At 47.0% G+C, this 27,155-nt stretch overlaps 1 protein-coding gene across 1 annotated transcript in view; it reads left to right on the top strand.

Moving 5' to 3' along the window:
- Nucleotides 1–25,389, top strand: part of bsnb (bassoon (presynaptic cytomatrix protein) b) — a 145,905-nt gene extending 120,516 nt beyond the window's left edge. Inside the window, 5 exon segments of the mRNA XM_024427882.2 lie at nt 6,702–7,496; nt 10,280–16,702; nt 20,201–22,310; nt 22,690–23,724; nt 25,302–25,389. Of these exon segments, the coding sequence (XP_024283650.2) occupies nt 6,702–7,496; nt 10,280–16,702; nt 20,201–22,310; nt 22,690–23,654 (10,293 nt within the window). The 3' untranslated portion in view covers nt 23,655–23,724; nt 25,302–25,389.
- The last annotated feature ends 1,766 nt before the right edge of the window (nt 25,390–27,155 follow it).

Genomic DNA, 27,155 nt, shown 5'->3' with positions numbered 1-27,155 from the left:
CCTTTGATCTGAAATGGAATGTGTTTCTGCTAATATTGTCTTTGATAGGTTTACACCCTTTTTCTCAGAACGAGTGTTGACATAATCTGTGGTGGGAAGTATGAATGTGAGGGATAAGTGCCTGTGTCTAACTCTCGGGTTACATCCGAAATTGCCTATAGTGAACTACTTTTGACCAGGGCCTATAAGAATCCTGTCAAAAGTAGTACATTATATAGGGATAGGGTTTTATTTTTTATGTACCTTTTGTTGATTGAATGTGAGGGGTGTCATCTGCTCCATGAAGGATTACATCTGAACAGTTGACTGTGGAACTACTTGCAGTTGGGTCTCTGTGTCTCACCACTATTAACAATAGTACTGATTTGTATTCATACAGTGGCGTCATCTCATGTGCTTCAAAGCGCTTAACAATGTCTGGTGATTAAGCCTTCTCATACAGATGAAAGACTTGATTTAGACAGCCTTTTGAAATGTACAACTACAGGGGTTTGACTGTGTCCTTTAGCCAGCTCTGACCTATCCTGTCAAGGGCCACACTGCAGCTACTGCCATGCTTGAAATACCTAATCCGACTTTAAAGGTCATAGATATTTGGTTCAAAATGTAGGAAGGAACATTTTTGTTGAGCGTATACTTAATCCAATGCCTGTCGGTTTTAATCTGAGGCAAATTATCACACTCCAAGAAATTCAGGTTAGGGTTGAAAGGAGGGAACCTGTTACCAAGATTTACTAGGATTTCCCACCCAAAACCACTCCCCTTTTCCAGGATAAATAATTGCGAGAAACCTGTAAATTATAAATGTATTTGAACAGCATGGCGTAAAATGATATACGATGTCTAAATATGGTTGCCCTACGGCCTCTGCATGATGAATCAACACTCAGGGTGGGAACAGACACCCCGCCTCAGTATTGAGCGCACTTCACAATGCATGTAGACTTATCTCATCATGGTAACTTTTTTTCTTGTGACAGGTAGGCCTACATTTTATGCAGCATAGCCTATGCTAACGTAATATAAAGACCGAATGCGCGTCTAATTTGCCCGTCTCCATCTGGTTTTCGGGGATCAACTTGTTTTTAATTGTAAAGATATGTTTTATTTTATTGCAGCTGCAGAGTATTAAAACGTCCTATCACCAGTGTTGGAAAAGTACCCAACTGTCATACTTGAGTAAAAGTAAAGATACCATAATAGAAAATGACGTCACCCAGTAAAAGTCTAGTATTTGGTTTAAAATATACTTCAACAGTAAACATAAATCATTTCAAATTCCTTATATTGAGCAAACCAGATGGCACCATTTCAATGTTTTTATTTACTGAAAACCAGGGGCACACGCCAACACTCAGACATAATTTACAAACAAAGCATTTGTGTTTAGTGAGTCTGCCAGATCAGAGGCCGTAAGGATGACCAGGGATGTTCGGTTGATAAGTGCGTGAATGACTATTTTCCTATCCTGCTAATTTCAAAATGTAACAAGTAGCCTACTTTTGGGTGTCAAATGTATGGAGAAAAAAATACAATATTTTCTTAAGGAATGTACAGTAGTGAAGTAAAGGTAGTCAAATGTAAATATTAAAAGTACAAATACCCGAAATAGCTACTTTACACTACTGCCTAGCACTCGACTATTGTTGCTTTGAATCAGTACACGCGCGAGCACTCCATCAACTCTTCTAGATTGACACGTAAAGTATATAGGCATACATGTAATGCAGTATTAGCCTTATATTTAGCTAATTGATGGGTTATGCATAATCATCTAATGTATAGCCTGTCTCTTGCGCAATACGCAATCACCGGTGCTTGTAACGTCTGCTTCCAACTCACTCTCAAACACGTATATAGATCCCCTGAACGCAGCTCACGCTCTCAAACACAACATTGTGTGAACAATCACCTGTTCACACACCTGTAGGTCATTATCACACACTAGTTCAGTTCTTTGCGAGGTATTGCTTGTTTTGTGACACGTCTATTCGGAGCGCGGGTTTCCCCCTTGTGATCTAAGCCTCCCGTGTATGATCGTTTTGCCTGCCTCACAAACGACACCTTTGCCTAGTCACTGCCTGTGTTTTAGCCTATCGGATTTCCTGTTAAACGTTACGTACGCCGCTAGGAAGAGGGTACCCTGCTATAACTCCACTCCCCATGGAGTGAAAGAGGTATGGGACTGTAGGTTTATACAGCTGGAGAGGAGTCTGTAATGGGATACAGCTGTATCCTGACGAGGGGGCGGGGTCAGCTCCAATTAGCTGCTTGGGCGAATTTCAGGAAGCCATCCTGAAACACACACATACAAACAAAACCACAACACAGAAACTGGGGTACGTAACAAACGTATTACCTGATTTCCCGAACGACGTTACTAGCCTTTTTCCTGCCTGTTTGGAACCTCTGCATGACCGTCTGCCTGCCCCCAGCTACCTCCTGTGGTCCTTTACAAATTAACACCTGCTTCGCCTTGCGCTTGAAACCAGTTCAATGTCTTCCAACGTGTTCATTACGGTGCTCTGCTGGCTTCCTTATTAATGCTCCTTAGCTCTTTGGATTCCCATGCAGGAAAATATTGACTATAATAGCTTGCAGGACATTATTATGGTTTGCATTTCTTATAACAATAGCCTATTCTAAGAGGGACGCAAACTTTTTTTTTTTTGCTGAACGTTAAATACAGCAGCCAACAGAACATGCGATTGCGGTAGGCTATAACAGGTGTTAATTTAGATCTATAATCATTCAATCTTCGTGAAGAAAAGTGAAAGTCTTCTGCATCTAATTCCAGTCCTATATTATACAAGGATGAAATTAGAATGATGAAGATGAGGATAACGAAACGTATTTTAACTGTTGAAAGCGAGGAAGGACTGAAGCAAGAAATATGAGGTAGGTTAATAACATTAGGGGAAACATAATGGAAGGTATATGCGTTAGCCTACTAATTATACAAATAGGCCCTATTATATTTCAAAATCAAATTCGCTAGCCTATACTAGCGAAGGCCGCATGTGCTGCCTAGTAATCGCACGTTCTCTTCTGCTTTATCATGGTTTGAACGATGTGCGTAATTCCAGTCCACATAATACAGTACATGTAGTAACCCATGGAACTATTAATGCTTTGGCGTGAGGGAGCAGCTCTTTATACACTGATTACTTTACCCTTGAGCATGGTGTAACAGGCAGGCAGCTGCATTCAACGTGTGTATTCGAGTGCATTCCAATACTCTAGCAATGACACCAGTGTTTAATTGCTCAATTGTAATTATTTCGCCACTATGGCCTATTTCCTTACCTCCCTAATCTTACTTCATTTGCACATACTGTATATAGACTTTTCTATTGTGTTATTGACTCTACGTTTGTTTATTTCATTTGTAACTGTGTTGTTGTGTCGAACTGCTTTGCTTTGTCTTGGCCAGGTCGCAGTTGTAAATGAGAACGTGTTCTCAACTGGACTACCTGGTTAAATAAAGGTGAAATAATAAGAGAATACCCCTCGGTACTCAAGTCATACACCCCCTGGCGGCGTGTATATGTAATGACGTCAATACCACGTTACCACAGTACAGTAATACAGTTCACACGCAACAAGATTAGCCTACTGGATGGAGCTAGTTTATTTAACCAAGAGAGAATATAGCTAGCTACATCTATGGGCTTTTATGTTTTTCTGTTGTGGGTAATGTGCAGCATATCATATATGTAGATCTATTGGATAACGTCAATCATTCTGGCTTGGGCTCATTAAATGTCAATATAGGGCTCATCAGGTTCAGGTAGCATCAGTTTGGAATTTTCATGCTGATCAAAGCTCTAATCAAATCCAGACATATTTATACGCTTTATGATGCCTTTGAACGACACTACAGGTTTTGGTTTTGGCGGGAAATACCGGGTTACCCGAGAGAAAAGGGATTTATTCTCGAGATGGAACATTTGTAAAATACCAGGAAAATATTCAACCCTAGTTCAGATCCTGAACACAAACAGCCAAAATCATGTTTTTCATGAAATTGGATGATATTTGGATGAAACCAGATCTAACTATGAAAAATGACACTTGCTTCTACATTGAGAAATGTTGATCAAAAGTTACTGGTCCCTCACCCCTTTTCAAACACTTGGATTAATGAGGTGAGATTATTAATGGTATCGGGTGACATCACCCTAACTCTAATTTGAATAAGTACCACCTTCTTACCAACATCGGAGAAGGCATGTTTGCAGTGGGGCATGGTTTATATAGCTAGATACTTTTGGTCATGTAGTGTATGTGGACACCTGCTCGTCGAACATCTCATTCCAAAATCATGGGCATTAATATGGAGTTTGTCCCCCCTTTGCTGCTATAACAACCTCCACTCTTCTGGGAAGGCTCTCCACTAGATGTTGGAACATTGCTTGCTGGTACTTGTGTCCATTCACCCACAAGAGCATTAGTTTGGTCTGGCACTGATGTTGGGCAATTAGGCCTGGCTTGCAGTCTGCATTCTAATCCATCCCAAAGGTGTTCAATGGGGTTGAGGTCAGGGCTCTGTGCAGGCCATTCAAGTTCTTCCACACTGATGTCAACAAACAATTTCTGTATGGACCTTGCTTTGTGGACAGGGGGATAATCATGCTGAAACAGGAAAGGGCCTTCCCCAAACTGTTGCCACAAATTTGGAAGCACAGAATCATCTAGAATGTCATTATATGATATAGCGTTAAGATTTCCCTTCACTGGAACTAAGGGTCACAGCCCAAACCATTATTCCTCCTCCACTAAACTTTACAGTTGGCATCATGCATTGGGGCAGGTAGCGTTTTCCTGACATCCGCAAAACCCAGATTCGTCCATCGGACTGCCAGATGGTGAAGCATGATTCATCACTCCAGAGAACGCGTTTCCACTGCTCTAGATTCCAATGGCGGCAAGCTATACACCCCTCCAGCCAATGCTTGGCATTGCGTATGGTGATCTTAGGCTTGTGTGCGACTGCTTGGCCAATCCATTTCATGAAGCTCCCAACAAATAGTTATTGTGCTGACGTTGCTTCTAGAGGCAGTTTGGAACACAGTAGTGAGTGTTGCAACTGAGGACAGACAATTTTTACGCGCTACATGCTTCAGCACTCAGAAGTCCCGTTCTGTGAGCTGGTGTGGCATACCACTTCACGGCTGAGCTGTTGTTGCTCCTAGACATTTCCTCTTCACAATAATAGCACTTACAGTTGACCCGGGCAGCTCTAGCAGGGCAGAAATGTGACGAACTGACTTGATGGAAAGGTGGCATCCTATGACGGTGCCACGTTGAAAGTCACTGAACTCTTCAGTAAAGCCATTCTACTGCCAATGTTTGTCTCTGGAGATTTCATTGCTGTGTGCTTGATTTTATACAGCAAAGGGTAAAGGGTGTGGCTGAAGTAGCTGAATCCACTAATTTCCACATACATTTGTATATTTTGTGTAGCTACTCTACTGGTGCCAAAATTTGACTAGGTTGTCAGTAAATATAATAGTTTACACTATTCATCTTTGGCAAAGATACTTATGTTTCCCCTTTCATCTGTGTCTGGTGTTAACTAATTACTGGCTAGCTAGGTCTTCATCTGTGTCTGGTGTTAACTAATTACTGGCTAGCTAGGTCTTCAGCCAGCATGGAACAAAATAGGGTGAAGGGTCATCCAAAACTCTGATGCAGTTCTCCTGTCAACACATCCATCACTGCTGCTGTGAACCGCATCACAAGAGACATGCTAAACGGGAAATGTATTTAAAAAAATGGACATCATTGCTTTGTGTTTCACCAAATTAGCTTGAGATGATTTTACTGCAACACTGCTCACTGCATTCAAGTTGCTTGACAAAGAGCTGTCAGTCAAGGCGAGCTCATGAATATAAGCTTCTCGCCCACTCAGCCTATCTTTTTAAACTTTCTGGTAGTTAGCCATGAGAGAGAAATATATTTTTAAAAAATGTTGAGTATTCCTATCCTCAAAATATTATGGGTGATATATATATTATGGGTCACTCTAAAGTCTATTTTACATGGGAATCCGAATGACTGTTCCAGATGAAAGAAAAGTAGTGGTGTCCGAAATGCCACTGTATTTCCTATAGAGTGCACCATATAGTGCACTGTATTCCCTATATAGTGCACTGTATAGGGAATAGGGTGCTATTTGGGACGTAGCGTTGGTGTAAATTAGCGGCTTAAACCTTCTACGAGACAGCTGATTTATTGGAGAATTGTGTTTTTATATTATTTCAGTTAAGAGGACATGCTTAATTTTTAAGTGCTGCTGTGAGCGCAGCGGGTAGTGCAGACAGCGGGTAGTGCAGACCGCAGTAGTGCAGACAACGGTAGTACTATTCCTGTCCTGTCTTATCTTAATGTTACTCAAGCAGACTCACCGTGTTGGACAAGTAAGGCACCTCTTCTCAGCTCCCACCATCCCACTTCTACCACATTATGTGTCACTGTGGTAGGTGTGGGGCTGTTTGTTGAATGTTCCTTCCTGACTTTATGTTGTATTAATTGTTTCTTGATTGTAAATGCTCTTTGACTGACATTGTTATTGTCCCTTTTTGAATGATCATTATAGAATCATCTTCAGTTTGCAGTCAACCGACAATGTTTGTTTTGATACAATCTTGTACCTTGCAGTTTTCTAAAGGCCTCTTTTTGTTCTGTCTGTGTTTCAGAATAAAGAATGGCTCTGCCTGAACTGCCAGACCCAGAGAGCTTTGTCTGGGGCCCTGGGAGATGCTCCACTTCCTGTTCCTCAGCCAATGGGATCCCCACGGCACTCAGCCCCAGCCAATCAACAACAGCCTCAGCAGAGAGGGCCCAATCAGCAGGCAGGGCTATGGCCCACTGATCCTCAACAGCAACATAAACCACTGGGTGCCCAAGTAAGTGGCCCTCCTTTCTCCCCTGCCAAACAGAGCAAGGGGCCTGCCCAACCCTCCCCTGCCAAGGTACAACCCTTCCCAGGTAAGAGTGCGCACTCCCCTGCCAAGGGTGCACCCTCCCCCACTAAAACAGCATCCACCCCTGCTAAGGGCACACCCTCCCCTGCCAAACAGATAGGACCCACTGCCCAGAGCAAGGGTACTGCCCAGCCCTCCCCAGCCAAGGGTGCACTGTCCTCTTCTAAAACAGCATACACCCCTGCTAAGGGCACACCCTCCCCTGCCAAACAGACAGGACTCACTGCCCAGAGCAAGGGTTCTGCCCAGCCCTGCCCTGTTAAATTTGCATCCACCCCTACCAAGGGTGCACCCTCTCCTACTAAGAGTGCACCAACTCAACCTAAACCCAACAAGCAGGCCGGTAAACAGCAGCAGGGCCAGGATAAAACTAAATTTGTCCCCAAAGCTCATAAGGAAAATGAAGCCAAAGCCTCGCCCAAGAAGGGAGCACCTGAAGCCATCACCACATCACATGATGAAAAGAAGAAACTCGTTGAAGATTCACAGAAGTCAAAACACCATGACGTGAGCTCCCTGCAACTTTTCAACTTCAGCATCTTCACCACTGTAATTCTTCTTGATTTACCACCGGAATTTAATTTACCTCATTTTCATAATCGTCATACTCGTCATCGTTGTTGTCACCGTCATCATCACTATGATCATTATAGTATATCATTATATCATTCTCATCCCCCTTCTCCTTGTCATCTCTATCCCCAAGCATCAGCCGTTTACCATGCATCACCTTTGGTATCTTTTCTTCATGTTTTTATTAGTTCAATCATAATGTTAAGCCTGTATGATCTGCATTACCTGTATGAACTGCATTACCTGTATGATCTGCATTACCTGAGTGATCCGCCTAGTGGTTAGAGCGTTGGACTAGTAACCGAAAGGTTGCAAGTTCATATCCCCGAGCTGACAAGGTACAAATCTGTCGTTCTGCCCCTGAACAGGCAGTTAATCCACTGTTCCTAGGCCGTCATTGAAAATAAGGATTTGTTCTTAACTGACTTGCCTAGTTAAATAAATGTAAAATAAAATAAAAATGATAGTTATCCTTGTCTGATATTGTAATCATGACTAATCAGTGTTATTAGCTAACATGCAATGCAGTTTTTTTTAACTTAATCATTATATTTTGATCAGCTTGTTTATTTTTACCATCATTCATCATTCTTCAACAATGGCAGAGATTTCATTGCACATTTAATTATACGAACATTTAACCAAAATATCATGTTTTTTCTTTCCGTTTTCTTGTTGTTTTTGTCACTTTTTATCTTAACCTTTTTATAGTCATATTTGTGTGCATTTCATTGTCTGTAATTGTTGCCTGTGCTTTAATAACGTTCATTACATTATCTGTTATAGTTGCATGAGCTTTAATAACGTTAATTACATTATCTGTTATATATAGTTGAAGTCAGAAGTTTACATACACCTAAGCCAAATACATTGAAACTCAGTTTTTCACAATTCCTGACATTTAATCATAGTAAAAATTCCCTGACTTAGGTCAGTTAGGATCACCACTTTATTTTAAGAATGTTAAATGTCAGAATAATAGTAGAGTGATTTTTTTCCCCAGCTTTTCTTTCTTTCATCACATTCCACTGTGATGAAAGAAATAAAAGCTGGGAAAAAATCACACTACTATTAGGTCAGAAGTTTACATACACTCAATTAGTATTTAGTAGCATTGCCTTTAACACAATAAGTTGGGTGAATTTGGCCCATTCCTCCTGACAGAGCTGGTGTAACTGAGTCAGGTTTGTAGACCTCCTTGCTCACACACTCTTTTTCAGTTCTGCCCACAAATCTTCTATAGGATTGAGGTCAGGGCTTTGTGATGGCCACTCTAATACCTTGACTTTGTTGTCCTTAAGCCATTTTGCCACAACTTTGGAAGTATGCTTGGGGTCATTGTCCATTTGGAAGACCCATTTGTGACCAAGCATTAACTTCCTGACTGATGTTTTGAGATGTTGCTTAAATATGTCCACATAATTTTCCTGCCTCATGAAGCCATCTATTTTGCGACGTGCACCAGTCCTTTCAGCAGCAAAGCACCCCCACAACATGATGCTGCCACTCCGTGCTTCACGGTTGGGATGGTGTTCTTCGGCTTCCAAGCCTCCCCCTTTTCCTCCAAACATTACGATGGCCAATATGGCCAAACAGTTATATTTTTGTTTCATATGACCAGAGGACATTTCTCCAAAAATGTGCAGTTGCAAACTGTAGTCTGGCTTTTTTTATGGTGGTTTTGGAGCAGTGGCTTCTTCCTTGCTGAGCGGCCTTTCAGGTTATGTCGATATAGGACTCGTTTTACTGTGGATATAGATACTTTTGTACCTGTTTCCTCCAGCATCTTCACAGGGTCTTTTGCTGTTCTTCTGGGATTGATTTGCACTTTTCGCACCAAAGTTAGTTCATCTATAGGAGACAGAATGCGTCTCCTTCCTGAGCGGTATGACCACTGCGTGGTCCCATGGTGTTTGTACTTGCGTACTATTGTTTGTACAGATGAATGTGGTACCTTCAGGTGTTTGGGAATTGCTCGCAAGGATGAACCAGACTTGTGGAGGTCTACAATTTTTTTTATGAGGTCTTGGCTGATTTCTTTTGATTTTCCCATGATGTCAAGCAAAAAGGCATTTAGTTTGAAGGTAGGCCTTGAAATATATCCACATGTACACCTCCAATTGACTCAAATGATGTCAATTAGCCTATCAGAAGCTTCTAAAACCATGACATTATTTTCTGGAATTTTCCAAGCTCTTTAAAGGCCCAGTCAACTTAGTGTATGTAAACTTCTGACCCACTGGAATTGTGATACAGTGAAATAATCTGTCTGTAAAAAATTGTTGGAAAAATGACTTGTGTCATGCAGAAAGTAGATGTCCTAACCGACTTACCAAAACTATAGTTTGTTTACAAGAAATTTATGGAGTTGTTGAAAAACAAGTTTTAATGACTCCAACCTAAGTGTATGTAAATGTCCAACTTCAACTGTATTTGCCTGTGCTTTGATGACGGAATTATTTTCAATGTAATTATTCTCATGTCTTGCCAGAATAGTAATACAGCCTGTATAAACTCCAGTGCTTTTATTCCAACCCCTATCATCTGTGAAATAAAAGTAACTCTGCCGATGAGTTAGGTGAAACGATAGGAAAGAAAGGGTGCACTGTTGCCTGTAATATACTTTTTGCTACAGAAATGATTTCAGTCAGCGGGCAACAGGACTGATGCTAATACTGGCCTCTGACTTGTCTCTCTTGTTTCTCTCTTTCCTTTAGGATTCCAACAAGTCCAGCACGCAGAGCCTCAGTGACACGGGATACTCCTCAGATGGGATCTCCGGCTCCGTGGGCGAGATCACAGGCCATATCCGTGAGGATCCGGGGTTAAAGCTGAGTGAACGTAGCCTCTCCAGCCCCTCTGAGATCACTAAGCTAGAGAGCTCCATGCGGCCACTGCTAGAGTCCAGGTCCAAGACTGCTACAGACCAGGGTGGGGAGAACAAGTCTGACGGGGAGGTGTCGGACGATCTCAGCTCCAAGCTGCGGCACGACTATGTGGAGGACAGCAGCGAGAGTGGTCTGGCCCCCTTACCGCCCAGGCAGAAGAAGTCCCATAAAGAAATGACAGATGAAGAGTTCATGAGGAGGAAGATCATGGAAATGAGCGCTGACGAGGACGAGATGGAGGAGGAGGAAGGGTACGGCTACCAGAAAACGAAAACCAAAAAGGATTTGGGGAAGGAGAAACGACGCAGCCTCACCCACCATTCCAGTAGTTTTGAGGAGGACACCAAGGGGGTAGATGACGAAGAAGATGAAGGTATGATGGCTTCCCAAGGAGGCCTGCGGCGGTTTAAGACCATTGAGCTGAACAACTCAGAGCATGACCTCAGAGAGCCAGAGCTGGAGATGGAGAGTCTGACTGGATCACCAGAGGAGCGGTCGAGGGGGGAGTATTCATCCACCCTTCCTGCCACAACTCCCAGTTACACATCTGGCACGTCCCCTACCTCCTTGTCCTCTATGGAGGATGACAGTGACAGCAGCCCCAGCCGCAGGCAGAGACTGGAGGAAGCCAAGCAGCAGAGGAAGGCTCGCCACCGCTCCCACGGCCCACTCCTGCCCACCATTGAGGACTCATCCGAGGAAGATGAGCTGAGAGAAGAAGAGGAGCTTCTGAGAGAGCAGGAGAAGATGAGAGATCTGGACCTGCAGAGGATCCGCAGTACAGCCAGGAAAACCAAGAGGGACAAAGAGGAGCTAAGGGCCCAGAGACGTAGAGAGAGATCCAAGACTCCCCCCAGCAACCTCTCGCCCATCGAGGATGCCTCCCCGACAGAGGAGTTGAGACAGGCAGCGGAGATGGAGGAGCTCCACAGATCCTCCTGCTCAGAGTATTCCCCTTCCATGGACTCAGAGGCAGAGAGCTTTGAAATGATGAGCTCCAAGCTCTACAAGTCAGGAAGCCACCACAACCTACCCACCTTCATGTCTCTCTACTCCCCCACTGAAAAACATACTGCCACTTCACCGTTGGACAAGACACTGAAAAGTGCAGAGGAGGTGTATGAAGAAATGATGAGGAAAGCAGAGATGCTGCAGCAGAGACAGCCCGGAAGGCCAGGCCAACAACAAGGAAGTCCGCAAAGGCAACCGGCTGGAGCACCTCAGCCTAGCAGCAAACAACATCTAGGCACTGGAGCACCTCTAACCCCTGGCTCCAGCCCCACACAAATCTCTGCACCTGTTTCCTTCTCCCCAAACGACCCACATGGGGCTGGAAAAGGGTTCCCACCAGGAATCAGTGTGACACAGCATCTATCGAAAGAAACCCAAGACCGGATGAGGACGCAGACTGCCAAAATAGGGGGTGTTATCCCCCCAGTGGCTGGAAGACCAGGTCCTCTGGGACCAGCACAGGGGGCGCCTCCTCCTGACTCTGGAGCGCCCTCCATCGCATCCTCCCTCTTCTCCTATTTCAAAGGCCCCAGTCCTCCTGTTTCCCCTTCCCCCTCTCCCTCACAGAGTCCCACTCATTCCATGTCCCTACGACCTACAGGGCCTGGGGTGTCCCCACAAGATTCTCAGCCTGGCGCTGGTGGCGCAACCTCCCCAGTACCACCGCAACCACATGGAGCCCAGATGCCTCGAAGAACAACATCGCCATGCCTTGCAAGACAAGAGTCCTCCTCCGACTCACCAGTAATGGGGATAACGCTGGGCTCTAAGACCACCACCAGTCCTGCCAGGCCTCTGACTGTAAACTCCTCCACTTCTCCCCTGTCCTCGCCAACACAGGCTATCCGTCAACCCATGTATCAGCAATATATTCCTTCAACAAGCTATCCAACGTCCCCACAAATGCATCTATCGCAACAATCCCCTCAACATGGTTTACAGAGGCCCCAAAATGCAGACAGGGTTAATATTGGTATAAGCATGACAATGACAACCACAGCTACCACATACAGTCGTGGGTCAGTATCAATGGAAAATATCTCCCTATGTAGGATCTCCAATGTCCCAGGTACCTCTAGGGTCGTAGAGCAGGGCCAAATGAAAATGCGTCCGACTAGACCTGCATCAGTAGTGGACCTGAGAGCATCAATGAAGGCCGCCCCAATCATCATGACAGACCAAGGCATGGATCTAACATCTCTGGCAACTGATACAAGAAGGTATTCCCTCGATGCTGAACAACCCCACAACCATCACAAATCGGTGCAGCCACTGAATGCTGCCGTGAACCTGAATGCACAAGAGCAGCCGCACGTTTCGGTGTCCACTCCAACAACAGTCAGTGTCACCGTGGCAGCCTCCATGTTTATATCTCAGCCGAAGGGGCATCCAGTGATTTACGGAGATCCCCTGCAGTACAGTATGGTTCTGGGGCAAGGCGTTGGGTCAGCAATGTGTCTTACACAAACTAAGCCACCCATTACTGACCCGTCCATTCCTAAGATTGATGCGTGTCTGGAGGATCTGGGCATCCAGCAGCAGCAGCTCCAGATGCAGCAGCAGAAGCTCCTACAGCAACAACAGCTCCTCGAGCAGCAGCTCCAGCAGCACCAGCAGTCTTCCTTTGCTCGCTATAACCTAGTGAACCAGGTCCAGCCGCTGTTGCTTAAGAAAGACCTGGTGGTTAGCCAGACGAGCAGTGGCAGTGCCCAGCCTGTGGTCAGTGTGATTCCTAGAGTATCTCCCATGCCGCCCCAGCCAGCGTCTCTAGTTCTACCTCCCTCTAACAATCATCATGACTATGGTCAGAGTGGGCTTGCCTTGGAGTTGAAGAACAAGCCCACAGTTATGAACCTGTCTACTGGAAAGCCCCATGTCATGATGGTCCAACTGGAAGATAGCAATGCATCTCAGATGACCACTGTGACTCAGCTGGTCAAAGACCCTCCTCCTCCCCAGGTCCTGGATCTCACTGGTGGACAGATACAGAAACCAGAGAACCAAGTGGCTTGTTGTGACGTTGTTTACAAGCTACCCTTTGCTGGTAGCTGTGCAGATAATTTAACTCAGAAAAATTCTTCCACTGAATCTTCCCAAGTCACTCTTCCACCCCCTGCCCCACACTACAGTGTAGGCCAGCAGAAACAACAACAGCCACAACAACAGCAACAACAACAACAACCACCACCACCTGGTAATAATGGCTACCAGGCAGCAAGCATGCAAGGAGCACCAGAGGAAGGTAAACCGATGCAGGGAGTCCCTCTATACCCTATACCCCTTGGAGGCAGGCTTCAACCTTCCATGTCTGACACCAACCTGTCTAATACAGGTCTTCAGTACTATCAGAGGACTGACCCTGGGGACCTGGCAGTGGATCTGAGCACCATGAATCAGGCCTACGAAGGAGGATATCTTGGCATGGGTGCACAATACGGATCCTACACAGACTTAAGTCATCAAGGAGACGTTGCAGGTCCTCCCTTGCCCCTGCGAAGGTACGGCTCCATGTCCAACATCAACCAAGACTATGGCTATGGTCAGGCAGGTTTCCCGGACGCCAACCTGGCACAGTATAGTGCCACCACTGCCAGGGAGATCAGCCGAATGTGTGCAGCTCTGAACTCTATGGACCAGTTCGGTCAACGGTACAGCAACCCTGAGATGATGCAGTATGGTTCTGGAAGTGGCGCAGGGCCTGCAGCCAGGCTCAACCTACAGCAAAGCTTAGCATCAATCCGAGCCAACCTACTCTATGGCCCTGATGGGAGGCCCACTGCACACGGCCAAGCCCTAACCAATCTGATCAATGCCAGACAAGCAAGCATACAGGCTTTATATCCATCTGCAATGAGAGGAGCTGACGGTATGACATATTCCACCATCAACACCCCAATAGCCTCTACTTTGCCAATAACCACCCAGCCCTCCTCTGTTCTGCAACCTATGCCACAAGGAATATACCGACCTTACCCTGCAGGCGTGACCGCTGTACCACTGGCGAGCCTCACCAGGTTGCCTCATATGACCCCAAAGATGCCTCTGTCCACACAGGGACATTACGGTTACCCTCCTCCCAACCAGTTCCCTACAACGGCTGGTGTTCCTGGAAGTGTACCTGCCACGAGCACCTCCACCCAAAAAGCTCCTGTCTACCTTGGGAAGCCTTCTGCAGCCGTCTCTGTGCACACGGCTGCAACCTTACCATTGGCCCAGCCAATTTCTCATATGGGTGGACAAACTACTGCAATGCCAATTCAGTCTGCAGTAGTCCCTGCAAACCAACAGACCCCCCAAACTCAAATCCAAGCGCAGAATGTTAGGACACACCCTCATACTCAAACTCAAATGCAAGTCCAAATGCAGCAACAAATACAGTCCCAAATACAGCAACAAATACAGTCCCAAATACAGCAACAAATGCAATCTCAAATGCAACAACAAATAGCAACTCAAACTCAAGCTTCATTTCTGACTCAAACCCAGTCCCAGCCTATAACTCAGCCTGCTCCACAGGCTCTAGTGCAGCCCCATCTGCAGACCATTCGCCAGATTGCTTCTACTGCAGCAGCCAGCACCACCATCACCACTTCGGTCGACCCAGAGCTGGAAAAGGTAGAGGAGCGTTTGAGACAGCAACAGGAGCAGATGCTGCAGATGGAGCGAGAGCGTGTGGAGCTGGAGAAACTTCGGCAGATGCGCCTGCATGAGGAACTAGAGCGAGACCGCATGGAGCTCCAGAGGCACAGGGAGAAAGAACAAATGCTGGTGCAGCGCGAGATTCAGGAGCTGCAGACCATCAAACAGCATGTCCTGCATCAGCAACAATCAGAGAGGGAGACCCAGCTGGTCATGCAGAGGGAACAGCTATCCCAGCAGAGGATGCAACTGGACCAGATCCAGTCACTACAGCAGCAGCTCCAGCAGCAGTTGGAGGAGCAGAAGAGGCAGAAGACTGCAGTGGTGGAGGCATCAGCTGCGGCCGCAGCAGCCGCTGCATCTGCAGCAGCCACTTCCACTCAAGGTGCCATACAAGGGGTAGTAGTCGGAGGAATAACCCCTCAAGGTGCCATACAAGGGGTAGTAGTCGGAGGAGGAGGAGGAGGAACTCAAGGTTTCATCATCTGTGACCAGAGTGGTAGGGTGATTCAACAGGATGGCCAAAGTGTACAGTTCTGGCAACCCCACATGGAAGGGCAGGTGGTCCAAGCAATGGTGACCCCAAGGCCCATACCAAGCTCTGCTTCTGAGATGTCCTTGAAAAACAGTGAGAATCAGTTGGGGTCCAGGATCATGAAGAAGCAAAACTCTATGCCTCGTCTTAGGGATGGATCGGAGGAGGAGCTGGTGAGGAGGATTGCAGATAGCTGCGTGCAGACGGACGATGAAGAGGGTGAGGACAGGTACATGAACCGCAGGGGCAGGAGAACCAGGCGGATCGCCGACTGCAGCGTCCAGACAGACGACGAGGATCAGGCAGCTTGGGAGCAACCGGTTAGGCGCAGGAGATCACGCTTATCCAAACATTCAGACTCTAGCGGCGATGTCAAATCCGATGGAACCGCCAAAGTGTCCTCCTCCAGCATAGCCATTCAGACCACCAACGACTCCTCATGCCAGACTGAGGCCGACCAGTTGGGCAGGATCTCACCTGCAATCCACATCACTGCGGCTGAGACAAATAAGGTGGAGCTGCTTCACTACATCTCTGCCCCAGAGAGAACCCATACGGGTGAGAGCTTGGCCTGTCAGACAGAACCGGAGGCCCAGTCTCAGGGGGTGGTGGCCCCTCAGCTCAGCGTCCCCACCACCATCAGCCCATATTCCACCTCTATGCAGATGGTGGGCTCCACCCCACCTCCTCCCCAAGGGGTGGCTAAGTTTGAAAGGAGGAAACCCGACCCTCTGGAAATCAACTACCAAAGCCAGCAGCAGAACGAGTCCCCGTCTCGCCAGCCTCCCAAGTCTCCCCAGGTGCTGTACTCCCCTGTGTCCCCGCTGTCGCCCCATCGGATGCTGGAAACCACCTACGCCTCCCAGGAGAAGCTGAACAAGGCGCACGTCACGCCCCAGCAGAAAGCTTTCACTGCAGAGTCTCCTCAGCGTCACCAGAGCCTCCCCAGACCTATCAAGAGTGTGCAGCGCTCCATGTCGGACCCCAAACCCCTCAGCCCCACCTCAGAAGACCCTGCCAAGAACAGGTTCTCCCCTTACCATCAGCAGGCCCTCTCCAACAGTCAGGTATGTAATAAGTTACATTATTACTGTTTCTCTTTCACTTCAATAACTTACATATTAACAAAGAGTAAATCATAATGTGACCTGATATGAAAATAAATAGTTAGTGTAAGTTATTAAGGAAAGAACAAGACAGGAGACATTTTTTCATGACTATGCTATATATCAAATCAAATGTTATTTGTCACATACACATGGTTAGCAGATGTTAATGCGAGTGTAGCGAAATGCTTGTGCTTCTATTTCCAACAATGCAGTAATAACCAACAAGTAATCTAGCTAACAATTCCAAAACTACTACCTTATAGACACAAGTGTAAGGGGATAAAGAATATGTACATAAAGATATATGAATGAGTGATGGTACAGAGCGGCATAGGCAAGATACAGTAGATGGTATTGAGTGCAGTATATACATATGAGATGAGTATGTAAACAAAGTGGCATAGTTAAAGTGGCTAGTGATACATGTATTACATAAAGATGCAGTAGATGATATAGAGTACAGTATATACATATACATATGAGATGAATAATGTAGGGTATGTAAACATTATATTAGGTAGCATTGTTTAAAGTGGCTAGTGATATATTTTACATTTCCCATCAATTCCTATTATTAAAGTGGCTGTGGTTGAGTCAGTGTGTTGGCAGCAGCCACTCAATGTTAGTGGTGGCTGTTTAACAGTCTGATGGCCTTGAGATAGAAGCTGTTTTTCAGTCTCTCGGTCCCAGCTTTGATGCATCTGTACTGACCTCGCCTTCTGGATGATAGCGGGGTGAACAGGCAGTGGCTCGGGTGGTTGTTGTCCTTGATGATCAAATCAAATCAAATCAAATTTTATTTGTCACATACACATGGTTAGCAGATGTTAATGCGAGTGTAGCGAAATGCTTGTGCTTCTAGTTCCGACAATGCAGTAATAAAAAGCAAGTAATCTAACTAACAATTCTAAAAAAAAACTACTGTCTTATACACAGTGTAAGGGGATAAAGAATATGTACATAAGGATATATGAATGAGTGATGGTACAGAGCATTAAGTATGTAAACCAAGTGGCATAGTTAAAGAGTGATACATGTATTACATAAGGATGCAGTCGATGATATAGGTACAGTATCAACGTATGCATATGAGATGAACAATGTAGGGTAAGTAACATTATAAGGTAGCATTGTTTAAAGTGGCTAGTGATATATTTACATCATTTCCCATCAATTCCCATGATTAAAGTGGCTGGAGTAGAGTCAGTGTCATTGACAGTGTGTTGGCAGTAGCCACTCAATGTTAGTGGTGGCTGTTTAACAGTCTGATGGCCTTGAGATAGAAGCTGTTTTTCAGTCTCTCGGTCCCAGCTTTGATGCACCTGTACTGACCTTGCCTTCTGGATGATAGCGGGGTGAACAGGCAGTGGCTCGGGTGGTTGTTGTCCTTGATGATCTTTATGGCCTTCCTGTGACATCGGGTGGTGTAGGTGTCCTGGAGGGCAGGTAGTTTGCCCCTGGTGATGTGTTGTGCAGACCTCACTACCCTCTGGAGAGCCTTACGGTTGTGGGCGGAGCAGTTGCCGTACCAGGCGGTGATACAGCCCGACAGGATGCTCTCGATTGTGCATCTGTAGAAGTTTGTGTGCTTTTGGTGACAAGCTGGATTTCTTCAGCCTCCTGAGGTTGAAGAGGGGCTGCTGCGCCTTCTTCACGATGCTGTCTGTGTGGGTGGACCAATTCAGTTTGTCTGTGATGTGTACGCCGAGGAACTTAAAACTTACTACCCTCTCCACTACTGTTCCATCACTGTGGATAGGGGGGTGTTCCCTCTGCTGTTTCCTGAAGTCCACAATCAGTAGAGAGCAGAGAAAGTACGTACTGAAGAGAGTGTGATACTGAATAGACTAGATAGTCTTGTGTGAGAGCACAGATGCATCACACAGGGTTTGGCATCGAAGGACGCGACAGAATGTTCTCAGGAGAGCAGCTGTCCATGCTAGGCACTAGGCAAGCTTTCCCTCTACTCCATTTATACCATCCTCTCTTTTTCTCACTCCATAGCTTTCTCTGATATCCCTTTCTTTTTTCTCCTTTGCCTTTTCAGTCTGCTTTTTCTCTCCGTCTCTTCTCTCTCTCACACACACACACATACACGCACACGTACACACACATGCGCGTAAACACACCCCCTTCCTGTCTTTCTCCTTTATTCTTTCCCTGCTATATCTGGCAAAGCCCTTAGAAATGCCAGGGGGAGACATAATGTGGAGGCATCCTGGTACAGCCCTGCTGTCTTCCGGCATGTTAGCAGCTGTTCAAAGTAAAGTCAGATCCTTCTGTACTCAGTGTGAGGGTTGTCCGATGAACAGGCACACATAGGAATCATAAGAGGATTTTTACATATATTTGTTTTATTTGTGCTGGCCATACATCAACATTTGAATAAAATGACATTCTCACGGATACTTAATACATTCACTATGGGTCTACACAACTCCTAAACTGTAAGTAGAAAGAAGAAATCTAGCCATGTTTGAATGTTTATCATTACTCTTAGTTTGTTGTTGGCATACGTTTTCTAGATAAGTGATCAGGATGAAGGACGTTTTTTTTAATTTAAATTTTATGACAACGTGTATGACTATGTTATGATTAGAATCTTCTAATGCTCTAAAAATGATTCATATGAATTATTTATGCTGAGAATTGCTCCCAAGTTGCCCATTCTCTCTCACTTAGACATCATTCTTCATGGTTGTAGCACTCATCTTTTGCAGAGTACATTTTAATAACAAACATATTATTTATGACAAGTATTGTTGAATGGACCCACACAAATCTAAACATAATTTATACATTTTACTGCAGTGGGCTAAATCAGGGTCACAGAGTTTTCTTGGTAGTCTTAAACAAATCTACTGAAACAAAAGTATACACCTCACACATGGTAATAGGCTTCAATTAAAGAAGACATCTGTACCATGTCAGATATAGAGAAATGTATTCAATTTTGAGTTTACATCCCAAAATGACACTTTATATACGTCAACAGCAGACTGAAATATAACAAAAACTGTTTAAAAAAAAAATGTTTATTAATTATGAAATTATGACAAATATTAATAACATTCCACGCATGAGGCCACTAGGTCATTTTATTGCAGGAAAGGGCTACATTGATGCTAATTAGTCTATAACATTGCCATTTTCTGAATTAAGCTATAGAAATGACAAAGTATCAAGGTATAATAATTAGAATATGGGAATCGAGGTATATTGATTAGAATAGGGGAATCAAGGTGTAATGAGAAGAATGGGGGAATCAATGTATAATGATTAGAATATGGGGAATCAAGGTATAATGATTAGAATAGGGGAATCAATGTGTAATGAGAAGAATAGGGGACTGGACTGGAATCTTCTTTAGTGCAGTTAGTCTGATTTCCATGCAGGCATTCTGTTCAATGTTATGTGAGTGTTATCCTGATGGTGTTTCTCTGCCTTTCTCTCCAGATGGCCACCCTGCAGCAGCAGCAGAACTCTCTGATGAGAAAGGTGAAGAGGACCCTACCCAGCCCACCTCCAGAGGAGAGCCCTCTCCCCATCGTCACCCCAGCCATGTCCCACATGTACAGCAGCTCCCCGGGGATGCAGCCCCAGAGGGTGCTGCCCAGGCCTGCCCAGGGAGTCACCAAGGCCGGCCTGCTGAGCGAGCTGAAGGCCGTGGAGCAAGAGTCCACCAAGCTCCGCAAGCAGCAGCAGGAGCTAGAGGACGAGGAGAAGGAGATTGACGCCAAGCTGCGGTACCTGGAACTAGGCATCCATCAGCGCAAGGAGACCCTGGTGAAGGAGAGGGAGAGGAGGGAGCTGGCCTACATGCGCTGCATGGGCGACGCCCGCGACTACATGTCAGACACCGAGCTCAATAACCTGAGGATGGTGGCGGCCACGGGAACGTTCGACGGTAATGGTCTGCTGACGAGGCCCAGCACTGCGCCACTGAGCCAGTTCCCCAACGACCTCTGCCCAGCCTCCCAGTACCCGCCCACCTCCTCCTACATGGCCTATCAGTACCCACAGAGCCAGCCCACGCCCACACAGCAGCCAACCGCTGCTTACCAACAGATCGGTTTCCAGCCCCCTCAATACCCTATAGCCTCCCAGCCCCAGCCAGGCACCTTCCAGCCCCACCCACCCCAAGGCCCAGGCTACCAGACTCAGCCAAGCTACCCAGCCCATGGGGGCTACGGCCAGACTTCCTACCCGACAGACCTGGGCATGCAGCAGCATGGCCACCAGGGTTTCCAGCCTCCCAACCCCTCTATCCCGGGCCAGAACCTCTCCTACCCAGGCCAGAGCCCATATTCTGGCCAGGGCATGTCCTTCCTGCCACAGGCTGAGATCCTCACGGTCCACCAGAGGCCTCATCAGACCTCCTTGGCTGACCTGGAACAGAAGTTGCCCACCAACTATGAGGTGATCAGTAACCCTGCTGTGTCGGTGGCCACATCAGCTCCAGACACCGGCTTTGGCTCGGTCTATGCCTCCAACACCATGCCCAATGCCTATGGGCAGTACCGCCCCCCGGAGCCAGTCCTGACACACGGTGTGGATAGCCCCACGTCGTCCTACGCTGCAGACGGCCTCTACACCGCAAACCTGGAGCAGAACATCCCCAGGAACTATGTCATGATCGACGACATCAGCGAGCTGACCAAAGAGAACACAGGCTCATCTGTTGACGTTCTGGGACATCCTGTTGCAGGACGCTATGGTGAGAATGGCCCTGCGCACCAAACTGGCTATGGCAATGAGCCTGTGGACCCGTACATGTCTGCAGGCACCACAGGCTACCACCAGCAGGGCTCTGTGGACCCTCGGACCAGCACCACTATAGGTGGTGGGGGATCTTCTTATTACTATGACGACTATAATAAACACCCCAGCACAACACGCCCGGGGACCCAGAAACACCCATCCAAGAACCTGGCTCCCGCAGTTGTCTCCTCCGGTAAGCGCAGCAAGCACAGAAAGCAGGGCATGGAGCAGAAGATCTCCAAGTTCTCCCCCATCGAGGAGGCACGGGACGTGGAGTCCGACCTGGCCTCTTACACCATGACCTCCTCCACCGGCGGCAGCTGCACTGTGGTGTCTCGGTCCGGGGTGAAGAAGAGCGGCCACGACCAGCGGAAGTACTATGGTGGCCACCCGGGAAGCCGGGAAGCCCTGGAAGAGGAGGACCGGATGTACGGCTCGGGGAGGTCCCGGTCTACTGGCTATGGCATGGACAAGATCTCCTCCAGGGACTCCTCCAGGAGCAAGTCCTACGAGAGGGAAGCCATGGAGCGGTCTCAGAGAGGCGGTGGCGGACGGCCCGGACTGCGCACCCATAACTCAGAGGAGGAGAGTCCCCTCAGCCCCGTGGGGAAGTCTGTGGGGGTCGGACGAGGTGGCACAGGGGTACCAGTGGACCCCCATGACGTGAGGAACCAGTATGGCTCCAGCCACTCCCTGCCGGATGTCCAGGACCACCACATGAAGGACCTGCCCAGGAGCCACGTGTACAAGCCAGATGACCCATATCTCGTAGACGATCAGCACGCTGCTGTGTCGGACAGTGAAGGTAACTGGTGCTAACTGCCTGACTTCCTCTGTCTTTCTGTCTGCTGGAAAGAGTCTGCATGCCAAGATTCTTCAGAGTAGCATGATGGCTTCTTCTGTTTTGTGACTGTGAATGTTGTGCCCAATGCATGAAACCGCATATGCCTGTTTTCTTTTTTTTGTTTTGCCTGCTGAAACATTTTTCTTTTTTGTGATTTTGTTGTTTGCTGTTTTTTGTTTGACTTTGAAAGACTTTCCATGTTTTTGAGACTTTGGGCCCGTCTTCTTGTCTTTCGTCTGCGTGGCTTCAGTTCAGACTGTATGTCTCTCTCTCCTTTTCCTCTCTACACATCATAAAGCAAAAGTAAACTGACTGATGATAATCTTTGTTATTCAAAAAGCCTATCATCTGGGTCAGGAGGAGACGGACTGGTTTGAGAAGCCAAGGGAGGCTCGCTCCAACCGCTCCAGACACCATGGGAGCGCAGGGCACATCTCCACTGGTAGACAACAGACCGGCGCCAACGTGAAGCACACCTACCATGACTATGATGAGCCTCCCGAAGAACAGGACCTGTGGCCTCAGGACGAGTACAACAACCAACCTCGGCACCCCTCGTCCACCTCATCATCCCACGACCACCGTGGTCACCAAGGCAGCAGCGGCGGCAGCTCGGGGAGGCACTCCTCTTCCCGCCACTCCGGCGAGGAGCCTCGGACGTCCAGCCGCTCCTCCAGAACACACCCCAAAGACCAATCCGCCCGCTCTGAGGGCCGTGGATCCTCCTCCACCCAGAAGAGGGGAGGGTCGGAACCACGCTCCTCCCGGGATGGCTACCGGGACCGGGACTCTGGAGACTACTCCTCTCGTGACCCGGCCACCGGCCACCACCGCGAGGGCACCAGTGGCAGGGGTCAGAAGCCGCCAGGTTCATCCTCCAGGAGACAGGAAGGGGTTCCTTCTGCAGGGGCCAAGCAGGGTCTGGGGCAACAGCCCCAGGGTGGTCCAGGCGGGCAGCACCAACAGCCCCAGGGGGGTCCAGGCGGGCAGCAGCAACAGCCCCAGGGGAGTCCAGGTGGGCAGCAGCAACAGCCCCAGGGGGTCCAGGCAGGCAGCAGCAACAGCCCCAGGGGGTCCAGGCGGGCAGCAACAGCCCCAGGGAGGTCCAGGCGGGCAGCAGCAACAGCCCCTGTCAGGCAGACAGTCTGGATCCCAGGGGCCAGACGGGGGCCAACCGGCCCAGCAGCAGCAACGTACCCAGCAGCAGCAGCCTTCCCAGACCATAGCCGGGGGCCCTCAGGCCACTCCAGTCACTGCAGGCCCAGGACCCATAGCAGGACCAGGGCCGGCACAACCGCAGGCTAAACCTGGCCAGACTCCGGCACAAGGCCGGCATCCAGCCAGACCTACCGCAGGCCAGCCAACAACCACAGCCGTGAGTACACCTGAGATGGGTTTGGTATTTCAAGATAAATTGAATTGTGTATCCTGGCAATACTCATGAAATTACTGGGCCTATGTAATTTTCCCCTCTTATTTGTCACTTCTTGGTGTCGTGTCTTTGGTTATGCCGGATTAAGAGATATGACATGCTATTCTATAAAATAATTTCTCCGTAATTAATATTACCTGATTGAGCTAATCATGTAAATGTAATTAACTAGAGAGTCGGGCACCACAAAATAATATTTATAGAGCTGTTATCTTCCGAATAAACTCTTAAAGACCTAGTAATATTTTACATCAATAGCAGTCAATATTAATTGTCATCTTAATTCAGTCTCATCTGAAAGTTGTAAATTCTTGGTTATCTGCACGAACCCTGGCTAACAATTTGAATCAGCAATACAAAATTGGGGTTAATTATTTATTTACTAAATACCTAACTAATCACACAGAATTACACATACACATAATTAAATCATAACTTGATTACAAATTACGTCATAAAGGAAAACGTTCCTAGCGGGCGGAACAGATATGCCAGCTTGTTACACAAAGGAAAAGGGCTGGGTTTGAGTGAAAGAGCGGGAAGACTGAGGGACACAGGGAGAAGCTGTGCTATCTTGAATACACTATCTGATGCATTCTAAATTACTGCCCATTTGGAAAAGGAAAATGCAATAAATATTTACTCCGAGCTGCGCTTCGGTAGGTTGGTGGTAGATGGAAGGCCGTGTTGCCAAACCGAGTCCTTTGAAGAATGTCTCTGGTTGTCAATTGGATACGTTTTAGTAAAGTCGTTGGGTGATAGACGGGATACTCTGTCTGTTCCTTCCTAGCCCTCGTTGCATCTGCTGTTGCTAACTCAACGTAAGGTATCACTTCTGTAGTGAATAAGAGTTCAAAGTTCATACCATTCGCAACCAAAGCTCACGCTGATGTTGGCTTCATTCTATAGTTATTATCTGAGCCATTCTGACATAGGACCATCGTCCTACATCCTCGGAACAGGAGGTTATATTGTTGTCAAGGGCTTATATAGGAAGGGAGAGGAAGGAGTGTTTGAAAAGTTATATAGCCCCTTCACAGGGGCGGGCCACTGATTGAGCAGAGCCCTATCTTATGAAAACCCAAATCTCACATTTTAGAAGCTAAAATCACATTTCATCTCATCACGAATAATTTCATATTCAAACATTTAAATTGAACAACAATTCCATGTGAATCCGATAACTCTGATATGTAGACTTTCCACTGTAGAGTTTGTCATCTTATCATTGATGAGAATGTCTCAGATGACAACCAAACTGACATCATATTCATTAAGTACCACCGCATATGTTCCATTGGTCGGATTACCAAAATAAAGTTAATTCCCCCCCCACCTTCTGATGTTCCCAGAATCTCTATGTTAACGAAGGGTTTTGCAAATGTAACCTCAGTAGGGTAGAGAGAGGAAAAAGGGGGGAAGAGGTATTTATGACTGTCATAAACCTACCCCCCAGGCCAACATCATGACATTGGTGAACAGCAACAATTTTGTTCCCCACTCTTTCTGTTCTGCAAAAGGTGACTTCTGCCACACCTGCAGCAACGATTGGGGGGGCAGCAGCAGCACAGCCACCCAAGACAGCTACACCACCCCTCACAGGCATCGGTGAGACTGACACCTCCCTCGCAGTCTAACACTGCATTAATACATTACTGTCTTTAGACTCTCTCAAACCGAAACAGAGAATGACATGCTACCCAAACAGAGAATGACATGCTACCCAAACAGAGAATGACATGCTACCCAAACAGAGAATGACATGCTACCAAACAGACAATGACATGCTACCAAAACAGAGAATGACATACTACCAAAACAGAGAATGACATACTACCAAAACAGAGAATGACATACTACCCAAACAGACACTGACATACTACCCAAACAGACACGACATGCTACCCAAACAGACACGACATGCTACCCAAACAGACACGACATGCTACCCAAACAGACACGACATGCTACCAATACAGACACGACATGCTACCAATACAGACACGACATGCTACCAATACAGACACGACATGCTACCAATAGACACGACATGCTACCAATACAGAGAACGACATGCTACCAATACAGAGAACGACATGCTACCCAAACAGAGAACGACATGCTACCCAAACGGAGAACGACATGCTACCCAAACGGAGAACGACATGCTACCCAAACGGAGAACGACATGCTACCCACACGGAGAACGGCATGCTACCCAAACGGAGAACGGCATGCTACCCACACGGAGAACGGCATGCTACCCAAACGGAGAACGGCATGCTACCCAAACAGAGAACGACATGCTACCCAAACAGAGAACAACATGCTACCCAAACAGAGAACGACATGCTACCCAAACAGAGAACGACATGCTACCCACACAGAGAACGGCATGCTACCCACACAGAGAACGGCATGCTACCCACACAGAGAACGGCATACCCACCCAAACAGAGAACGGCATGCTACCCAAACAGAGAACGGCATGCTACCCAAACAGAGAACGGCATGCTACCCAAACAGAGAACGGCATGCTACCCAAACAGACATGACACGCTACCAAAACCGAGAATGACATGCTACCCAAACAGACATGACATGCTACCCAAAACCGAGAAAACGACATGCTACCCAAACAGACATGACATGCTACCCAAACAGAGAATGACATGCTACCCAAACAGAGAATGACATGCTACCAAAACAGAGAATGACATGCTACCAAAACAGAGAATGACATTCTACCCAAACAGACAATGACATGCTACCAAAACAGAGAATGACATGCTACCCAAACAGACAATGACATGCTACCCAAACAGAGAATGACATGCTACCCAAACAGAGAATGACATGCTACCCAAACAGAGAATGACATGCTACCCAAACAGAGAATGACATGCTACCCAAACAGAGAATGACATGCTACCCAAACAGACATGACATCCTACTCAAACAGAAAAGTATATACTACCCAAACAGTGCCATCTGATAGTGCGGTTGTTGTTCCTCTGCAGGCTCTAAAGCAACCCCCCCTGGAGGGATAGGTAGCCGGCCTGGTGGGATCGGGAGTGCAGTGGCAGGCCAGCCCCCAGCAGAGGGCGTCAACGTTCTCACCAATATTCTGGGTGGGGCGGGAGGCGCAGCTGAACAGGCGGGGAAACTGGGAGATGGTAAAGCCCTGAGAACCTGAACACTGGGAATGGCACCCTATTTCCATATAGGGCACTACCTATGGATCCTGATCAAAAGAAGTGCACCATATAGGGAGTAGGGTGCCATTTGGGACGCATACAGAGTCTGATGTGGAAGGAATTACTGTTTAACAATGACTTTTCTTTTGTATGGGGTGTGACAGTCGTTGTTCTTTC

Source organism: Oncorhynchus tshawytscha, linkage group LG07 (genome assembly GCF_018296145.1).
Source record: "Oncorhynchus tshawytscha isolate Ot180627B linkage group LG07, Otsh_v2.0, whole genome shotgun sequence".
Classification (NCBI taxonomy): Eukaryota; Metazoa; Chordata; class Actinopteri; order Salmoniformes; family Salmonidae; genus Oncorhynchus; species Oncorhynchus tshawytscha.
Note: the sequence above shows the minus strand (reverse complement) of the source record. Positions and strands in the feature narration are given on the sequence as shown.